The 17,849-nt window shown below is 47.0% G+C and overlaps 1 protein-coding gene across 1 annotated transcript in view; it reads right to left on the minus strand.

Annotated features, from left to right (window-relative positions):
• Window positions 1-17,849, minus strand: part of TEX14 (testis expressed 14, intercellular bridge forming factor) — a 1,009,455-nt gene that overhangs the window by 331,096 nt on the left and 660,510 nt on the right. Inside the window, exon 11 of the mRNA XM_069221587.1 lies at window positions 15,310-15,488. Within this exon, the coding sequence (XP_069077688.1) occupies window positions 15,310-15,488 (179 nt within the window). The remainder of the gene's footprint in view (window positions 1-15,309; window positions 15,489-17,849) is intronic.

A 17,849-nucleotide genomic window follows, 5' to 3' on the forward strand; every position in this document is an offset into this window, starting at 1 on the left:
GGGAGGTCTGGGGTTTCCTCACCTAACCCATTATTACCAGGCAGCCCAATTGCGATGCCTAGTGGAATGGAACAGATCCCACATGAAAAACATTGGTGCTTCATAGATCAGGCAGTCACGGGCATACATATATTGAAGATACAATGGCTCCCTAAATCACACAGGCCACCAGGAGTATATATCTACCCTATTCTCAGAGCCACCGTGGGGTATGGGACAGAATACAGCCGAGTAAAAAACTCTCCACCCACATCTCCCCTCTCACTCCAAAAATAAGTCATCCAGATTTTCCCCGGCATGTCAGGGTTCTAGCAACTCATCATGGCAACAGGCAAATTGTAGAAGAATTGGGGATTTGTTCGATGAGTCAGGCTTACTGACCTTTGCCCATCTTCAACAACACTATGGTCTGCCGGAAAGTGCCTGGTGGCAGTACCTTGCGTTTGGTCACTGGGTTACCCAGCCCTCTATTAAGCCTCATGCGAGCCGTCCCCTGCTCCCATTTGAGAAATGGCTCCTAACTAGAAGCTCTGAAAGCGTATTCTTTTCGAGATATACACCTTCCTCAACAACACACAACCCTCTTCAAAATCATCAGCACAATGCCAATGGGAGAAGGAATGCGAACGCTCCTTTACAAATCGGGAGTGGTCGGATATTTTTAAAACTTGCTGCTTCCTCAGCTCAAAGTGTTGCAGGGCAGGAAACCCTACAAAAAATTGTGCATTATTGATATTACACACCAGCAAGAGTATCCAGATGGAGGAAGGATGGGGAGGCATGCTGTTGGCGGGGATGCACACAGAAAGGGACACTGATGCACCTCCTTTGGAGATGCCCGAAGCTCCATCGCTACTGGACTGAGGTCCTGGATGCCCTTGACAACATGTATAATGTAGGAAGTTGGCTCTGTATATACTATCTCAAAGTAAGAGATAGTGTGCACAGAGTCCAAGGGTTCCCCTTAGAGATAAGATAGTGGCAAAATTAGATAATTCTAATGCTCTATTTTGTGGCAGTGGCAGTGTGGTCGAGCAGTAGGCTTAACAGAGGGTAGTGTTAAGCATTTCTTGTACACACACAGGCAGTAAATGAGGAACACACTCTCAAAGACAACTCCAGGCCAAATAGTTTTTAAATAGAATCTAAATATATTTTTTTAATTATTTTTAGAACCACAATTTCAAGATCTGAAGTAAATATATAAAATGCAAGGTATTCCACACAGGTAAGTTAGGAACTTTGAATTAGAGCAATAGCATACACAGTTTTAGTAAAAATCGCAATAAGCTATTTTAAAAGCGGACACAGTGCAAAAATCAACAGTTCCTGGGGGAGGTAAGTAATGATTAGTTTGTCAGGTAAGTAAGACACTTACAAGTCTAAGGGGCATATTTATGCTCTGTTTGCGCCGAATGTGCGTCAAAAATGTTGACGCACATTCGTCGTAAAAAGTGCACCATATTTAAACTTTGACGCCTGAGCCCACTGCTCACAGGAGTTTCTTGGTCCTTTGGTTCAGGGCAGTACTCTGAGGCTCCAGAGGTCGCTGGTCCCTGTCGGATGCGTCACTATTGCAGTTTTCTTCGAGTCAGGAGACAGGCCGGTATTGATGGGGCCAAAGCAGTTGTCGTCTCCGTCATCTCTGCAGGGCTTTCAGGTCAGTAGTCCACCTTCTTGTTTCAGGTTGCAGGAATCTGATTTCCTGGGTTCTGGGGTGCCCCTAAATGCTAAATTTAGAGGTGTGTTTAGGTCTGGGGGGCAGTAGCCAATGGCTACTGTCTTGGAGGGTGGCTACACCCTCTTTGTGCCTCCTCCCTGAGGGGAGGGGGGCACATCCCTAATCCTATTGGGGGAATCCTCCAACACTAAGATGGAGGATTTCTAAAGGCAGGGGCCACCTCAGCTCAGGGCACCTTAGGAACTGTCCTGACTGGTAGGTGACTCCTCCTTGTTTTTCTCATTATCTCCTCCAGCCTTGCCGCCAAAAGTGGGGGCAGTGGCTGGAGGGGCGGGCATCTCCACTAACTGCGATGCCCTGTGGCGCTGTAACAAAAGGAATGAGCCTTTGAGGCTCACCGCCAGGTGTTACAGTTCCTGCAGGGGAGGTGAGAAGCACCTCCACCCAGTACAGGCTTTGTTCCTGGCCACAGAGTGACAAAGGCACTCTCCCCATGTGGCCAGAAACTCGTCTGGTTGTGCCAGGCTGGCAGAAACTGGTCAACCTAGCACTAGGAGTCGGACTGGTATTCAAGGGGCATCTCTAAGATGCCCTGTGGGTGCATTTTACAATAAATTCCACACTGGCATCAGTGTGCATTTATTGTGCTGAGAAGTTTGATACCAAACTTCACAGATTTCAGTGAAGCCATTAGAGAACTGTGGAGTCGTGTTTGACAAACTCCCAGACCATATACTCTTTATGGCTACCCTGCACTTACAATGTCTACATTTTGCTTAGACACTGTAGGAGCATAGTGCTCTTGCACATATGCCCTCACCTGTGGTGTAGTGTACCCTGCTTCAGGGCTGTAAGGCTTGCTAGAGAGGTGACGTACCTATGCCACAGGTAGTGTGAGATTGGCATGGCACTCTGAGGAGAGTGCCATGTCGACTTAGTCATTTTCTCCCCAACAGCACACACAAGCTGTGAGGCAGTGTGCATGTGCTGAGTGAGGGGTCCACAGGGTGGCATAAGACATGCTGCAGCCCTTAGAGACCTTCCCTGGCATCACAGCCCTTGGTACCAAGGGTACCGTTTACAAGGGACTTATCTGAGTGCCAGGGCTGTGCCAATTGTGGAAGCAAAGGTACAGTTTAGGGAAAGAACACTGGGGCTGGGGCCTGGTTAGCAGGGTCCCAGCACACTTTCAATCCTAACTTGGAATCAGCTAAAGGCAAAAAGCCAGGGGGTAACCATGCCAAGGAGGCATTTCCTTACATATAATATACAGATACCTAGGTTCCCAAGCTATATCCTCTTGGGCTGCCCTCCGTGCAGCTAAGCAGGTGTTACTAGCACATTGGGGGCACAGGCACCATACCTACACACTTAGACTGGCTGCACAGACTGTGGGACCTCTTAAGCATGGAGGAATTAACAGCCACAGCTGAACAAAGACTCCCCCAATTTGACAAAACATGGGAGCTTGTTTGTCATACCTCTCAGAAGAATTTGTAGAACCTACATGCCCCATTTACCTACGGGTACTCCATCTTACTCCCTCAAATACAGGATAAGCTTAGCTCTACATATATCAGATGAGGACCTTGGATACCCACATGCTATGACATTAGCCACACAGCCATAGACATCACTTCTACAACATAGACACCCTATACTCTACCTTTTCTATCTCTAACTATTGTTCTACATTTCTTATTGTTCCTCACCGGCCTACGGTTGTAGGTGAGTGTTTTGTATTGTCATACAATTTAGATAAAATCAATCAAAAGATTTAAACCTAAAAATAGGACTACAATTTTAGCATTGGAAGACTACCTAGGTCATAACTGGGGCTCCACGCAGACCAGGGCAACAGAGTGGGAGGCCCTGAAAGCAGTGGTTAAGAGAGAACGTATGTCGAGAACTTATGGCATTAAGCAACAACTGATTTGTCAACTGCAACAGAAAGAGGCGTCTCAGGCAGAACTGCAAGCGCAGAGTGGATCTGATCGACCCCATACAGAGCCTCTCCTGGTGCTCCTTTAGGAGACTGCAGATCTGTGGGACACTTCAGACCAACGCACTTTTTGTGATTATAGAAACTACTGCACGTGGAGGGGGACAAGTCGGGCCAGATGCTTGCATGGCTACTGAAGCAGGAGGTCCCGCACTCTCGGATCCTAACTCCAAAAAAAGCTGGCGGGACAAAGATAGTGACACAAACTGGCATAAACGCAGAGCTGTCGACATACCTGATGACTCTTTATAACAGACCGCCTGGCACTGTTTGTGAGTGGACTGTGGGTTTTCTGGCTAACATCCCCATACCGATGCTCACTGCGACAGATACAGTAGGGCTGGAACTTGCAATAACATGCAAGGAGGTGTTGGCCACTATTAATGGCCTGGCTACAAGGAAGACACCCTGAATACTATCAGGTCTATGTGGACATCATTACGGGTAGCCTTCTGGAAGTATATTTGGGGGCTGTGACTGACGGCAGTCTCCCTGCCTCTATGACAGAAACCATCATTATTATGGTACTGAAGCCAGACAAGGCCCCAGTCTCATACAGACCTGTCTCAGTGCCAAATGGAGGCACGAAGATCCTTGCTCTGCTACTTCCCAACAACTTACTACCAAAGGTGGGGACGTTAGTTTGTGAAGATCAATGTTGGTTCACTGAGGGCAGAACACTAATGAATTTGTGGCATCTCATGCACGTCCCACCATCTGCGCGAGTTACCTACAGGGGCGAGGCCCTTGTGGCATAAGATATTGAAAAGGTTTTCGATAGCCTCTGCTGGGACTACATTTTTGAGGTCCTGACCAGGATGGGATTCGGCCAGCAATTTTTTAAATGTGTGAGACTCCTATACACAGACCCCACAGTGAAACTTTTCACACGCAAGTGGCTCTCACCGGTATGGTACATCGAGCGCAGTACGAGACAGGGATGTCCCCTATCCCTGCTACTTTTTGCCCTTGCACTGGAGCCTTTGGCCGTGAGGCTGCGACCTATATTGCATTCTTGGGGAATGAGAGTGAGTGCGATGATGCATGTAGTATTCATGTACAAAGATGACAGCATAGTGTACTTAGTCCGCCCAGAGGAGTCGCTACTGATTCTGTTTCAGGAATTTTTTAACTTTGAAAAAATTTCTGGCCTAAGGTAAATAAGCAGTAGACAGTACTGTATCCCTTTGCGGCCTTGACTGGTACCCTTAGAGTGGTTCCGCCTGCAGTGGGGTTTCTATGGGAGTGTAGCATGTTTTCGATATCTTGCCATCTAGGTGACAAATGACGTCACAGTATCATTGACTCAACATGGGAAGAATACTGCAGGGGTTCCAGCCCTCCACTGCCTTTTGAAACACACTCACCCTTTCAATAAGGGTGCAGGTGGCGCTGGCCAAAATGGTCCTGGTACTTGGGTGCCTTTATGTGCTTTATGAGCTTCAGAACAGACTGCAACCAATCCCTTGCTTAATATTTAATATCCTTATAGTCAGCCTGAGGGTGGGGGGTGCAATGACACAGAGCCCACTGGAAAGTAATGAAACTTAGCAGAAAGGAGGGGGTACTGGGTCTCCCAGACCTAGAACTGTATTATATGGTGTTGCAGCTGCAGCATGCAGTGAAATGTTGTGCAACTGAGCCTAACTAGGAGACGCTTCTCCTGGGTGGCACGATACATGGGGATAACCTGCCTAATGCAGGGTTGCCGGAGGTAGTGATGCAGGCTGTGGCGGCATGCGACAGGGTAATATGTTGAATGCTTAGGTGGCCACCATTCAGTAGATCCCTCCCACTGGATTGGCTCCAGCCACACCGACAGACTTCAGATGTTATGCCACTGAGAGACTGGACAACAGTGGGCTCTCTCCTGCTGGGGGACCTATAGCCAGCAGACATATTCATCACCTTTGAGGAGGCCAAGGAGAGCTTCAACATTACTGCTGTGCGGTTTCTGCAATTTTCAAAGCTCATATGCACCACCAGGGAGATCTGGACAGACTTCCTGAGTACATCACTGGTGTTCCAGACCCTGTAGGTACTGTTGTAGTGTACACATGGAAGACGACTGATTGCCAGGTTATTGTTTGTTTGCATCTTATGTTGTACTTTGTTAACACAAGTTTGGCATGGTGCAGCTGGACCAATTAGATGTGGGCTTAGTGCTGACATCTAAGCCTAAATAAGGTCCTAAGTTCAAGTCCCATTGTGGCATGATGAGTGACTTACAGGAGAACATGAGCAAGAGACATTTGATGAAATACATCACAACCTGTGATTTAAATATGTAAGGTTGAACAGTTAAACAAAGAAAGACCATCAGGACAGACAGATAAACATTTCTTGTGCCATATGCAAATCCTTGTTGGGCTTTTGATAAAACAAATAATAACACATTTGAAAGTTTGCCTTGCAGAGTGCCACGCCAGGGAAAGCAATTCTCCTAGTTCCATGTGTAGACTTCATTGAACAGTGTCAGGCTGTAAAGATAACATCAAATACCTCAGCAAGAAGACTAAATGCATTCTACAGCCACTGGCCAGTCTCCATGCATGGAGGTGGGGGATCCAGTGACTCAAAAGCAGAACCCTCCTCTTTTGCTGAGAAAGTAGGTACCCAAATTAGATGGAAAATGCCTATGGTTAGGGGCTTTGGGTACCACACTCTCTTGGTTCAGTCCAGGGCTATGAAGATGACTTGGGCTGAGTGTGTCCTGACTTTCCCCTGAAATTGAGACAGGAGATGAAGAGGGAATGCCTATGGAAGACCTGTGTTTAAATACAGTCAGGATACATCTCCCAACGACTTTCCTGGAGAAAGATGCCACTCATGGTCCGACTGCCGATGTCTGCTCAGTTCACCTGCTCTGGCATTCAGAAACCCTACTAGATGTTTGACTAACTGAAAGATGTTCTGCTGATCAAGCCACCCACTGAGATGCAAGGCCTCCTGGCACAGGGTCCAAGACTCCACTCCACCCTGCTTATTACAGTACCACATGGCAGTTGTGTTGTCTGCGAGGACTTGCACCAGCCTTCCTCTGATGGGTGGCAAGAATCCTTTCAGAGCCAGAAGGATCAGCTATAGCTCCACAAAACTGATGTGTAGCTGTTCACCAGAGACCAGAGGCCTCTGACCTGCACCCTCCCCAGATGACCCTCCACCTTAGCTATGGCGAGCCTTTCCTTACCTTGTTGTCTGGGTGGGAAAAGGAGAGTGACCTGCCACAGGTCAGGTTGGCGCTTGTCTGACACCACAGAGCAATCTCTTGAGAGATCTTGATTGAGTGAGAGAGGCAGCCATGATGCTGGGCCCACTGAAACCTGAGGTTCCTCTACAGGGCCGGCCCATGCCATCTTGTATTTGGGAAGCGGGGGCTGCACGAGGCTAGGAGTCCAAGAAGCCTCAGAGCCATCCTCACCAAGACCCAGGCCTGAGCCGGAAACATCAGGATCATATTCTGAATGTCCTGGACATGCTGCAGTGGTGAAAAGGCTTTCAGTGCCATGGTATTCAGGACAATTCCCATGAATGGATCTGTATGAAAAAGGTTGTCTGGTATTGGAAGAAAGATGTTCTTGTGACTCCCTTACTCAGTACACCTAACCACAGCTGGTGAGTATGATTTTAATAGAGGAAAAGGGGTGTTGCACACTTACTAGCAGACAGGGTGCTCTGGATCTCGACCACACCCTCCATAAATGAATCTTCTATGTGGGGCACAAGTGGGATTTAGACTCGTAGTTGAAGAACTCAAAAGATGTCAGAAGTATATCATCATCCCAAGCTAGTCTATGACTGACTGCAGTATGTTTGTCTTTAGCAGCCAGTCTTCATGGTTTAGCAGCCAGTCTTCATTGTATAGCAGCCAGTCTTTATGGTATAGCATGGTGTAACATGGACTTGCTGCAGTGGTGCGAAGACATTGAATGCCCCTGTCTCTAGGATAGCTCACATGAAGAAAATACTCTGGAAGAGGTGGGACTTAAACTCTGAAGAACCCCAAAGATGTCAGGAGTTCGCCAACGTCCTGAGGTGGTCTACAACTTTCTGCAACAAGCCTACCTTGAGCAGCAAGTCGGCGAGGTACAGGAACACAGGTTTTCCTGACTTCCAGTAATCACTGCCATTGCCTTTCATGAACACTCAAGGGTCTGAGGTAAGGCTGAACAGAAGTGCAGAAAATATTGTAGCCTGCTTCCTACCGATTGAGTTTGAGCCTGTGAGGGCAAGTTAAAGCAGCTTGGCAGCCGCTGCAGTAAAGCAGGAAAAGTGAGAGGTGAGCTTTGCGTGCTGGTGGGGGGAACTGCCTTAATTGTCACCACAAACTCTGCCCCAATGGGGCTTGGCTTGCTCCTGCAGAGGCTGGGAGGGCTGGTGCTGTCTGTATGCTAGTTTCCTAGAATAAAATCTAAACCTCCTGTACTCTTGATAGAACAGCTTGGCAGGAAACAGGAGTCTCAGAGACAGTGCGGTAACTCACCTGTCCTTAATTCTCCTCAGTCTGGAGCAATCAAAGAACAGTTTCAGACCATGCACTTGGTGGACTAAACTTAACAACTGAGTTAAGTACGTTTGTAAGGAGTGGTTCCCACAAAACAGTATTATGTTTATACAAATCAAATAGAATGGAATCTTGCAAGGAGATTGATCACTGGCACTTTTATTTATGACACAGTGAACCTTTTTTAGTTCAAATTTTAAAGGTTGTATGGCTATGCTTTCCTTGTCCTTTCCAGTTTTCATTTGTCTCCTAATGAGGTCTGGCTAGAGTACAGGTCTGCATAATGACTGACCGAGCTATTTGCTAGAATACTAGCGGTGATGGTGAGTGCTGAGGTATCTTTAAAATAAGGTATATTGACTACCCTGCAAAAAGGCTGTATTATCCTTTCTATTACTACCATCTATTAGAGCAGCAGTCCAGACCATTGCACTAATTTCCTATTTCCTTTGTTCAGTAGCTTATTTGTATTAAGATTGTGTTCTTTGAATCTACGCCAGATCGCTAGATGTTCTTGGTAGAGCTAGCCTTAAGTTCCTATTCTCTACTGAGCATGAGTGAGCAAACCAGCCCCGATGAGTATGCTTAGTAGCAGAGTTATTCACAATTAGCAGATTCTTAATCACTTTTGCATTTCTTACTGTAAGATAACCATAGGTGTAAAGTTGTGCAAGAATACAGTTGTGTACACCTTTTTCCCATTTTGAATTGTACACACAGCAGTAGTAGAAGAAATCATGTTATGCCTTCATAAACTCTAACCTTAAGGCACAGCAGTAGCTCACCCTGCTCTTCCCCACCATGTCTTCTTTCAATTTCAGTTCTCCACCACTATTGCTATCATTGTTAGATTTACTCCTCATCATTATTCATAAATTGTGCCACCTCCTGACTTGCCTCACAAATCAACGAAGATTAATTTCCAAGAGCTTTACTCTTTAGGAGAGGTTATAGCAAAGGGTAACATTGTGTGTCTATGGAGACATGCACTGATACATTAGGGTGATAGTCTCTTCCCACTGTAACAGAGAAAAACACTGACTCAGCAGATATCATAGGCATTGTGCAACTTGGGGAGGTAGCTCAGTACTTCAAGTACAGGCTGTCGAGCACTTTATGCTAGCTACACTTCAAAGGTTGGTATCCCTATAGATGTGATCTGCCTTTTATGATCCCCCATTCGATAAAACAACCATGCAGTATGGCTACGTATAATAATGGATTTTATTTATGGAGGTTCTTATATGCAGGAATATCACTATATATGGTATATTTGATCCATATCAGTATATTGTTGTCATCATTGGTATTTCTAGTGCACTCACCAATTCTGTCTGACCTTGCGAAATAAGAGGTGTTTTTTGCACCCTGTAGATCTGGGCAAGGAGGAACTGCAAAGGATTGAGCAGAAATAAATCTACCATCAACACCTGACTTCTTGACCCTGGCCCAATATATCAATCAATCAATCAATCAATCAATCAGTCTGGTCACGACACCCACCCACGCCGCCGGCCACACGCTCGACCCCGTCTTCTCCACCAGCAGCCACGTCATCTTCAGCCATACCACCGAACTCCACTGGACCGACCACCGCTGTGTCCATTTCACAATCCAGAAACCCACCGCTCACAACAGATCCCCCGGAGCTGCTGGAACAAGATCTCGGAAGACCAACTGATCTCCACCCTCACCCGGGCCCCGCCACCTAGCACCACTGAACCCAACACAGCCGCCCTCAACCTCAGACATTGGCTAGACGACTGTGCCAACACCCTGGCTCCACTCAGGAAATCCCCAAACAACCGCACCAGCGCCAAGGCCATCTGGTTCACCGCCGACCTTCAGGCCTCCAAGCGAGAGTGTCGAAAAATCAAGAAGAAGTGGCGCCACGAAGCCGCCCTCAAGACAGCCATCCGCAAGCACCACCAGCTCATCCGGACCACCAAAAGATCCTTCAACAAAGACCGCATTGACAACAACGCCCACCACAGCAAAGAGCTCTTCAGCATCGTCAAAGAACTCACCAACCCCAGGTCATGCTCCATCGACCCCTCTCCATTGCAAGACCTCTGCGACTCCCTTGCCACCTTTTTCCATCGCAAGATCACGGAAATCCACGACAGCTTCAACTCCTCACTCACCACCACCACAGCCACTACCAACCCCGATGCACCCAGCCACACCAACCTCTTGCTCTCCTGTACCCACATCAACGACGAGAACACCATCAAAACCATGAACACCATCCACTCCGGATCTCCTCCGACCCCTGCCCCCACCATGTCAACAAAGCGAGCCCCATCATTGCCCCCCATCTTCGTATGATCATCAGTAGCTCCTTCGGGACCGCCACCTTCCCGGAGAGCTGGAAGCACGCCGAAGTCAATCCCCTACTGAAGAAAACCAAAGCGGACCCCGAAGACCTCAAGAATTACCGACCCATCTCCCTCCTCCCCTTCCCGGTGAAGGTCATCGAGAAGACCGTCAACGGCCAACTGACCCGCTTCCTGGAGAACAACAACACGCTGGACATCTCCCACTCAGGATTCTGTAGGAACCACAGCACCGAGACCGCCCTCATCGCCACAACCAACGACATCAGGACCATGCTCGACAAAGACAAAACCGCAGCTCCTGGTCCTCTCGGCTGCTTTTTACACAGTCTGCCACCACACCCTCTGCACTCGCCTCTACGATGCCGGGATCTGCCATGAAGCTCTGGACTGGATAACTTCCTTCCTCACCGGCAGAGCTCCCTTCCTGTCGGAGGCCACCAAAACCATCTGCGGCGTCCCCCAAGGATCTTCTCTCAGCCCAACTCTTTTTAAAATCTGCATGGCACCACTCGCCAACATCGTCCGATCCTACAACCTCCACATCGTCTCCTACGTTGACGATACCCAGCTGATCCTCTCACTCACTAAGGACCCCGCCACCGCCAAAACCAACGTCCACGACGGACTGCATGCCATCGCCAACTGGATGGAGAAGAGCCACCTCAAACTTAACTTGGACAAGACAGAGATCCTCATCCTCAGCTCCAACTGCTCCGCATGGGACGACTCCTGGTGGCCAGCCACCCTAGGAACCGCATCAACACCCACCACCCACGCACGCAACTTAGGCTTCATCCTAGACTCATCACTCACCATGACCCAGCAAGTCAACGCCGTCTCATCTTCCTGCTTCAACACTCTCTGCATTCTTCGCAAGATCTTCAGATGGATCCCTATCAAAACAAGAAGGACGGTCACCCACGCTCTTGTCAGCAGCAGACTGGACTACGGCAACGTGCTCTACGCAGGAACCACAGCCAAGCTCCAGAAGAAACTACAACGTATACATAACGCCTCTGCACGCCTCATCCTTAACATTCCTCACCGCGACCACATCTCAGCCCACCTCAGAGACCTCCACTGGCTTCCTGTCACCAAGAGGTTCACCTTCAAACTCCTCATCCACGCTCACAAAGCTCTTCACAACACAGGACCGGCCTACCTCAACGAGCGACTCACCTTCCACACTCCCACCCGCCAACTACACTCCACCAACCTTGCCCTCAACGCCGTCCCTCACATCCATCGAACTACAGCCAGCGGCAGATCCTTCTCCCACCTCGCCGCCAAGACCTGGAACACCCTCCCCGCCCACCTACGACAGACCCAGGACCTCCTGACCTTCAGGAAACGCCTCAAGACCTGGTTATTCGAGCATTAGCAGTATTTCCCTCCCCCTGCCTCTCAGCACCTTGAGACCCTAGCGGGTGAGTAGCGCGCTTTACAAATGTATGAATGATTGATTATCCATAAGAGACGCCTTGACATTTCCTGAAAACAAGGTGGACAGCATTCAGGTGTGTGTCTGAGTCTGAGCCTAATAAGGCTTCAAGCCACTGATAATACTGGCATCGAGGCAGCGGTCAAGGACCTCTAGTGGCGTGCAAACTGACTAGTACCGCATTTATAATTACATAGCATGAAAGAGCATGGTCTCCTTGAAGGCTACAAATTACTGTGTGGATGACAACAGCCTAGGAAGTTCTGGGTGAACAGTGCTAACTGTGGGATCAGACTGGAATCTACAACACGTGTGTGGTATGACCTTTCTATTGACATCCTTGCACATTCTCGCCTGATGTAGAGTAGCAGAATGGGATAGAGTCCTGCTTTACCTTCTTGGACTTACGGCATGCCTTCTACTCAACCAGAAGACATTGAGAAGAAACAGGATTTCGTTTGTGACTAACCATTTAAGCGTAAACGCAAACAGGAGTGTTCCCACAACATTCTTGTCTTATGTTCAGTGATGTAGAGCTTTGCCTCCTGCTCCCGGATCGTCCTCAGGTGCATGGGGTGCATTTAACTTATGATTTTAACCTTTGATCATTACCCAAGCACAAGAGGCACATGTCATGCAGGTCCTTAGCAGACATCTTCTTCCTGCAGTCATAGCATGGCTTGAAACATATCATTTTGGGGAAGACTTTCCTGTCACACTGATGTAAGGTATAAGGAGGAGTCAGAAAAGTAGTATAGCTGAGAGCAGATTTCTGGATCCGTGTCAAAGGGCACAGATGAAAGGAACTGCTATCAGTGCACAGGGATGCTCTGTCACTTATGGGGAGGTACGCAATCACATGGATGCACATGATGCCACTTATAAACATGTAGGAGCACTGCTGACAAAATTTACAGATCCGGTCTTGCATATTAGGATATTCATTAGAAACTGACTTTTCACTTCCCCCTTGTTTTCTATGGATGCCTTTTCGGATTTCTGAAAGAATTAACTTCATCTCCTCTCTTTATATCGGTTTCTACCCAAAGGAGGAGTTTGGCGTGAATGCAATGAAGTAGTAGCAGTAAAGTAAAAGGGCTCTTTAACACTTGGGCCCAAATTAATGGAAAGTTAGCACCACCTTAGCGTAACATTTTTTACGCTAAAGAGGCGCTAACACAGCGCTAACTTAACACCATATTTATATTTTGACGCTAGACCCGTCTAGCATCAAATTATGAGTTAGCATCATTTGTAGGAAGCGCCAACCCACCTTGCGTCGAATTGCGACAATGATATGCAAGGTGGGTGTTCCCTTCCTAAAAATGACGCCATATTTACCTCCTGCTGCAAAAACGACACACACTAAGGAGGTGGACCTAAAAAATGGCTGATTAGTGTCAAAATATAACGCCTGGTCAGACCAGGCGTTAATGAGAGGCCACACCAGTGCTTAATTTGTGCTCGTTGTTTCCAGTGCTGAGCACCAGCACTTATTTTTGAGTGCCGGCGCTTAGTTTTCTGCCTCAAGCATTTGCTGTGAGCAAAAGACACACGTGGGAAAGACGGAGGAAGAGAAAAATGAAAAGTTGTCACAATGGGAGAAAGCAGAAAGCTTCAAGAGTGAGTTGAAGGTGTAGGGAGTGTCTTTAAATAGATTGAAAAGGACCGAGATGGCTTCAGGATGACGCAGCCCCAGTATTCTGGGCTCGCACATTCAACTGCAGAAGCCGCGTGTTTAAGAGATGGGCTTTGGGCTCCGGCACCTTTTTATTTACAAATTGAGCACTGGGCCACACACCACCACTTAAGGAAAACACATAAGGAGCATTATCAACCTCCAGGACAACGTTGTTAGAAATGGGGTCTTTGGTTGGCAGTCAAGTTACCCCCTGTCCAAGCAAGGACCCTCACTCTAGTCAGGGTAAAAGAGAATTACCCTCAGCTATTTGCAATAATGTAACATTACTCTCAAGCAAGTTAGGAAGTTCCACATGGGCCTGATACCAATAGTAGCAGACAGAGCTAAGTCATGCATTGGATGACTACCCTTGCAAAATATAAAGAGGTGCCAAGGTACCCAAAATGATGAAAATAGGGAAAGAGGGCATACCATTGACTATGTATCATTTGTGAACAATGGAAGGTCAACAGACATATGTTGGTGTAGGCCAGGATAAAATTTCTGTTTTGCTGATGTAATATCACATAATTTAGTGTATGTATGTTATGCTAAATTCCTGAAATTCTGCTATTGCATCACATTGGGGGCACCATTCTCAGTAAAAGTTAGCACAAGTGTACAGTAGCAAAATATACGATCAGAATGAGGGCACCTGCTTTTTGAAGTGCCTGTGTTTTTTGTGCTATTTTTCATGCATGAAATGGATCCTCACATCCAAAATCGTTGTGAGGATACATGCTGTGCTCAAATATAACAATTAATGCTGGTTTTGCATTTCCTGCAATTTCTGTAATGTTCCACGTTTTCACATAATTACGCAAATGCAAAATATGTGCATTTCACGCACCCCTAGTTTGAAGCTTAAATGCATATTAGATCCCTTATCAATGTCTGTATACACAGAGATAGCCATTTAACAATTTAGTAAGAAGCACCACTTTCCCTGCTCTCCTAAGCGCCCACCTTCCACCACTATGTGTGTGCCGTATTTAAAATACGGCCCACCATGGAGCAGGATGGGGGCAATAGCATCATTTTCTTTACACTATTGATGCACTCTGCAGGAAAAGCGTCAAAATAACGGCGCTATTCCTGAAGAGTATAAAGGGGCACATTCTATTCAATGACATGCTCCCTTTTAATGCCTGCTTGAGCAGGCGTTAGAAGTGCAGAGAAAAATGGAACAAGGAAATCTCTTGCGCCATTTTTTCACCCCCCCCCAATGGGGAAACACTCCCTTTGCATACATTATGCCTGGCGCAGGCATAACGTAGCGCAAAGGGTTACAAAGTGGTGCAATGCATGCATTGTGCCACTTTGTAAATCTGGCACAGCTTTTTTCCCATCTAAGGCCACATTAGTGTAAAAGAAAATTACGCTGTGTCGTTAGGATGGCATTAGGGTGCTCCTAAATCAGCCCCTTAGTGTCACCAGGACCCAGGTTCCTGCCAGCCATGGTCTGGACAGTGCTTGGCAGGCAGAAGCGCATCTGGAGATGACACAACATGTTTCTGCTGTCTGTTTATCTGGTCTCTTGGCTATGTTGTGGCATACAATTTGATATGTTTCATTTATCACAGCATCTGAGCATTTCATAACACTATTTAATAACTGTTCTCTTCTGCATTTTACCAGGAAAACGTATTACCATTCCATACCTTTGTACCATGTACTCAAAGTTGCTTATCTTTGCAAAGCCAGCTGAGACAATCTGCACAGCATGAGACGAGAGTGAGCGATGGATGAAGCCTCGTGTGTGCAAGTACATCAGGGCATCGTTGACATGGAGCAGCAAATGGACTATGGTTTCCATATGCAAAACAGGAAATTCTGAGCGCTGGAAGAAATATTGAAAATATTTTCAACAAAGGCAACAAGGTATGCTGTCAACACTAGGATCTTTTCCTGCACTATATTCACAATTAATACATTAAAAACACAGACAACAGATAACATCCATCTTTATGTACATTCTTATGAAGTTCCCATCTTGGTTCCATTCTGCTGATCCTACTTACGGGGCCATTTAGAGCACCACCATAGTCGGTGCCCTTGCACTGCCAAACTCATAGTTCACCTCCTCATTTAGAGGTAGGTTAGTCACTGGGGAGTGATGGGGGTGAGATGGGAGCACATTTACAGTATTTTGGGGCAGGGTAGCGCTGCAGGCCTTCTTGCTGCGCTGCACTGCATCAAACGAAAAGAGCAGGAATGCGCCGTGCCTATAAGATACAACACATTCCTGTCCTCTTCCACTGCACTGGCGTGCAATTGGCTGGCATGCAGCAATGCAGGCACCTTTGCACTATGGTGGAAGGGTGTCTGCATTGTAGGAATGATTTTTTTGTGCAGGAAGGTATCCCTTCCTGCACAAAAACAGTCACTGGAGACATTTGTCTCCTTTTATGTGTGCTGCTGAACGTAGCACACATAGAAAGAGGGAATACAAGGAGAAATAAAGGGCCTAATTTAGAAGCCCTTGTCGCCACTGCTGCGCCATTGTTTTTGATGCAGCGGTGGCGCTAGCAGTGCACTGCACTGCTCCAGATTGGGCCTGTGTCAGATTATACCTCCACCAGCTGTAATGTATGCAGGGTAGGCGTTCCCAGGCAAAGAGCCACTCAGAACTGGCACAATTAAATTTACAGCATTTCACTGCGTCATTCTGCAACTTCACTGCATCAGAATTTTACTGCCTCCTCAGGGCGTAAAATCGACACACAGCTTTTTCCAAGGGAAGCCTCTTAACATTGCTGGAGTAGCGTCATTTTTATGACAAAAAACTCCAGCAATGTGTGAGTTTAGCACCAACACATCAATGCTGATGCGTCAGATTCTTGTAAGTGAGGACCAAAATTATTTTGCCTCGTTATGCCTTCCCTGGAGAGGCGTAGGCTTTTGATGGATTCCCAGTTTTACAAATCCTGATAAGTCTGGAAATGTGTCAAAATCCATGGGTGTTGTGTGGGAAAACCCACCACAACGCGCATGGAACACCTCTTTGATGCAGAGTAAGGCAACACAGCGACTTGCGCTGCACTGCCTTACTCTATATCTACAAGGCCACGAAAATCCATGCACAGTGACTTTGCGTGGCCTTGTAGATATGGGACTGCAGCCTGCACTGCTGGTGCATCAAAAAAAAGTGACGCGCCAGCGGCACAAGCCGCTTGTAAATATGCCCCTCGTTGTGGTAGCAGGTTCCATCATGAATTGACTCCTTGTGCTTGGCCGAGCTCAGCTGTGAGACTCTCTAATTGATCACCTAACCTTTATGTAAGGAAGACATCGGATCTATTCTTTAAGGCTAATTCTGTTCTGTGCTACTGCAGATGACAATTTCCTTGAATATTTTCGAAATTAAAAGTTGATGATGAAGAATATTTAGAGGGCACATTTTTACCCTGAGGTGTTCTGTCACTAGATGATGCTGAGAAAGCTACAAACTGCCAAACATTATTAACCAGAGAAAAACAGGAATATCTTGGGAGGTCTGCAGAAGGTTTGATTGTAGATGGAGCACCGCGAGTGGGGGCAGCTGGCTCCAGAATTTACCAGCAAGGAATGAGAAAGAACAGCAGCCAATGCATGCCTTACTCATCTTGAGGCTAGTAAAAATATTGGTCTTGGCTGAGTGCAGTTATTGGGTGGCTGTGTATGGGAATAGACATTTCTGTTAGTAGACAGAGATCCGGAGCCAATGAAGGGGTCGAACAAAGAAATGCCACCAAAATACAACACACCCATTTCCTTAGTATTCAACTGTAATGCCACGGAAAACGAATATAGATAAATACATTATCAAAACTAAATAAAGGCCAAAATCCTGAATACCACATCTGGATATCTCAAAGAAGTACACCTCAGAAAAATTGCAGAAGCGTCTACTTGCTCTGAGTTCATTTGCTTGTTATATTTAAACATTGCTCAGCATGCAAATGGCAATATTCGGGCCCTCTTTACAACCCTGGTGGACGGTGTTATGTTGGCAGTAGTACCGCAAACAGGCTGGCGGTAATTACCGCCAAATTATGACATTGGCGGTTTGGCACATGCCAAACTGCCAATGTACCACATCGTCCACCACAGCGGTAACGACCGCCAGGCTGGAGACAATGGTCTCCAGCCCGGCGGCCATCACTAGTCTGGCTGCGAGATCATGACCCCGCATACCGCCATGGATTTTGTGGTTTTTGAA

Source organism: Pleurodeles waltl, chromosome 3_1 (assembly GCF_031143425.1).
Source record: "Pleurodeles waltl isolate 20211129_DDA chromosome 3_1, aPleWal1.hap1.20221129, whole genome shotgun sequence".
Lineage (NCBI taxonomy): Eukaryota > Metazoa > Chordata > Amphibia > Caudata > Salamandridae > Pleurodeles > Pleurodeles waltl.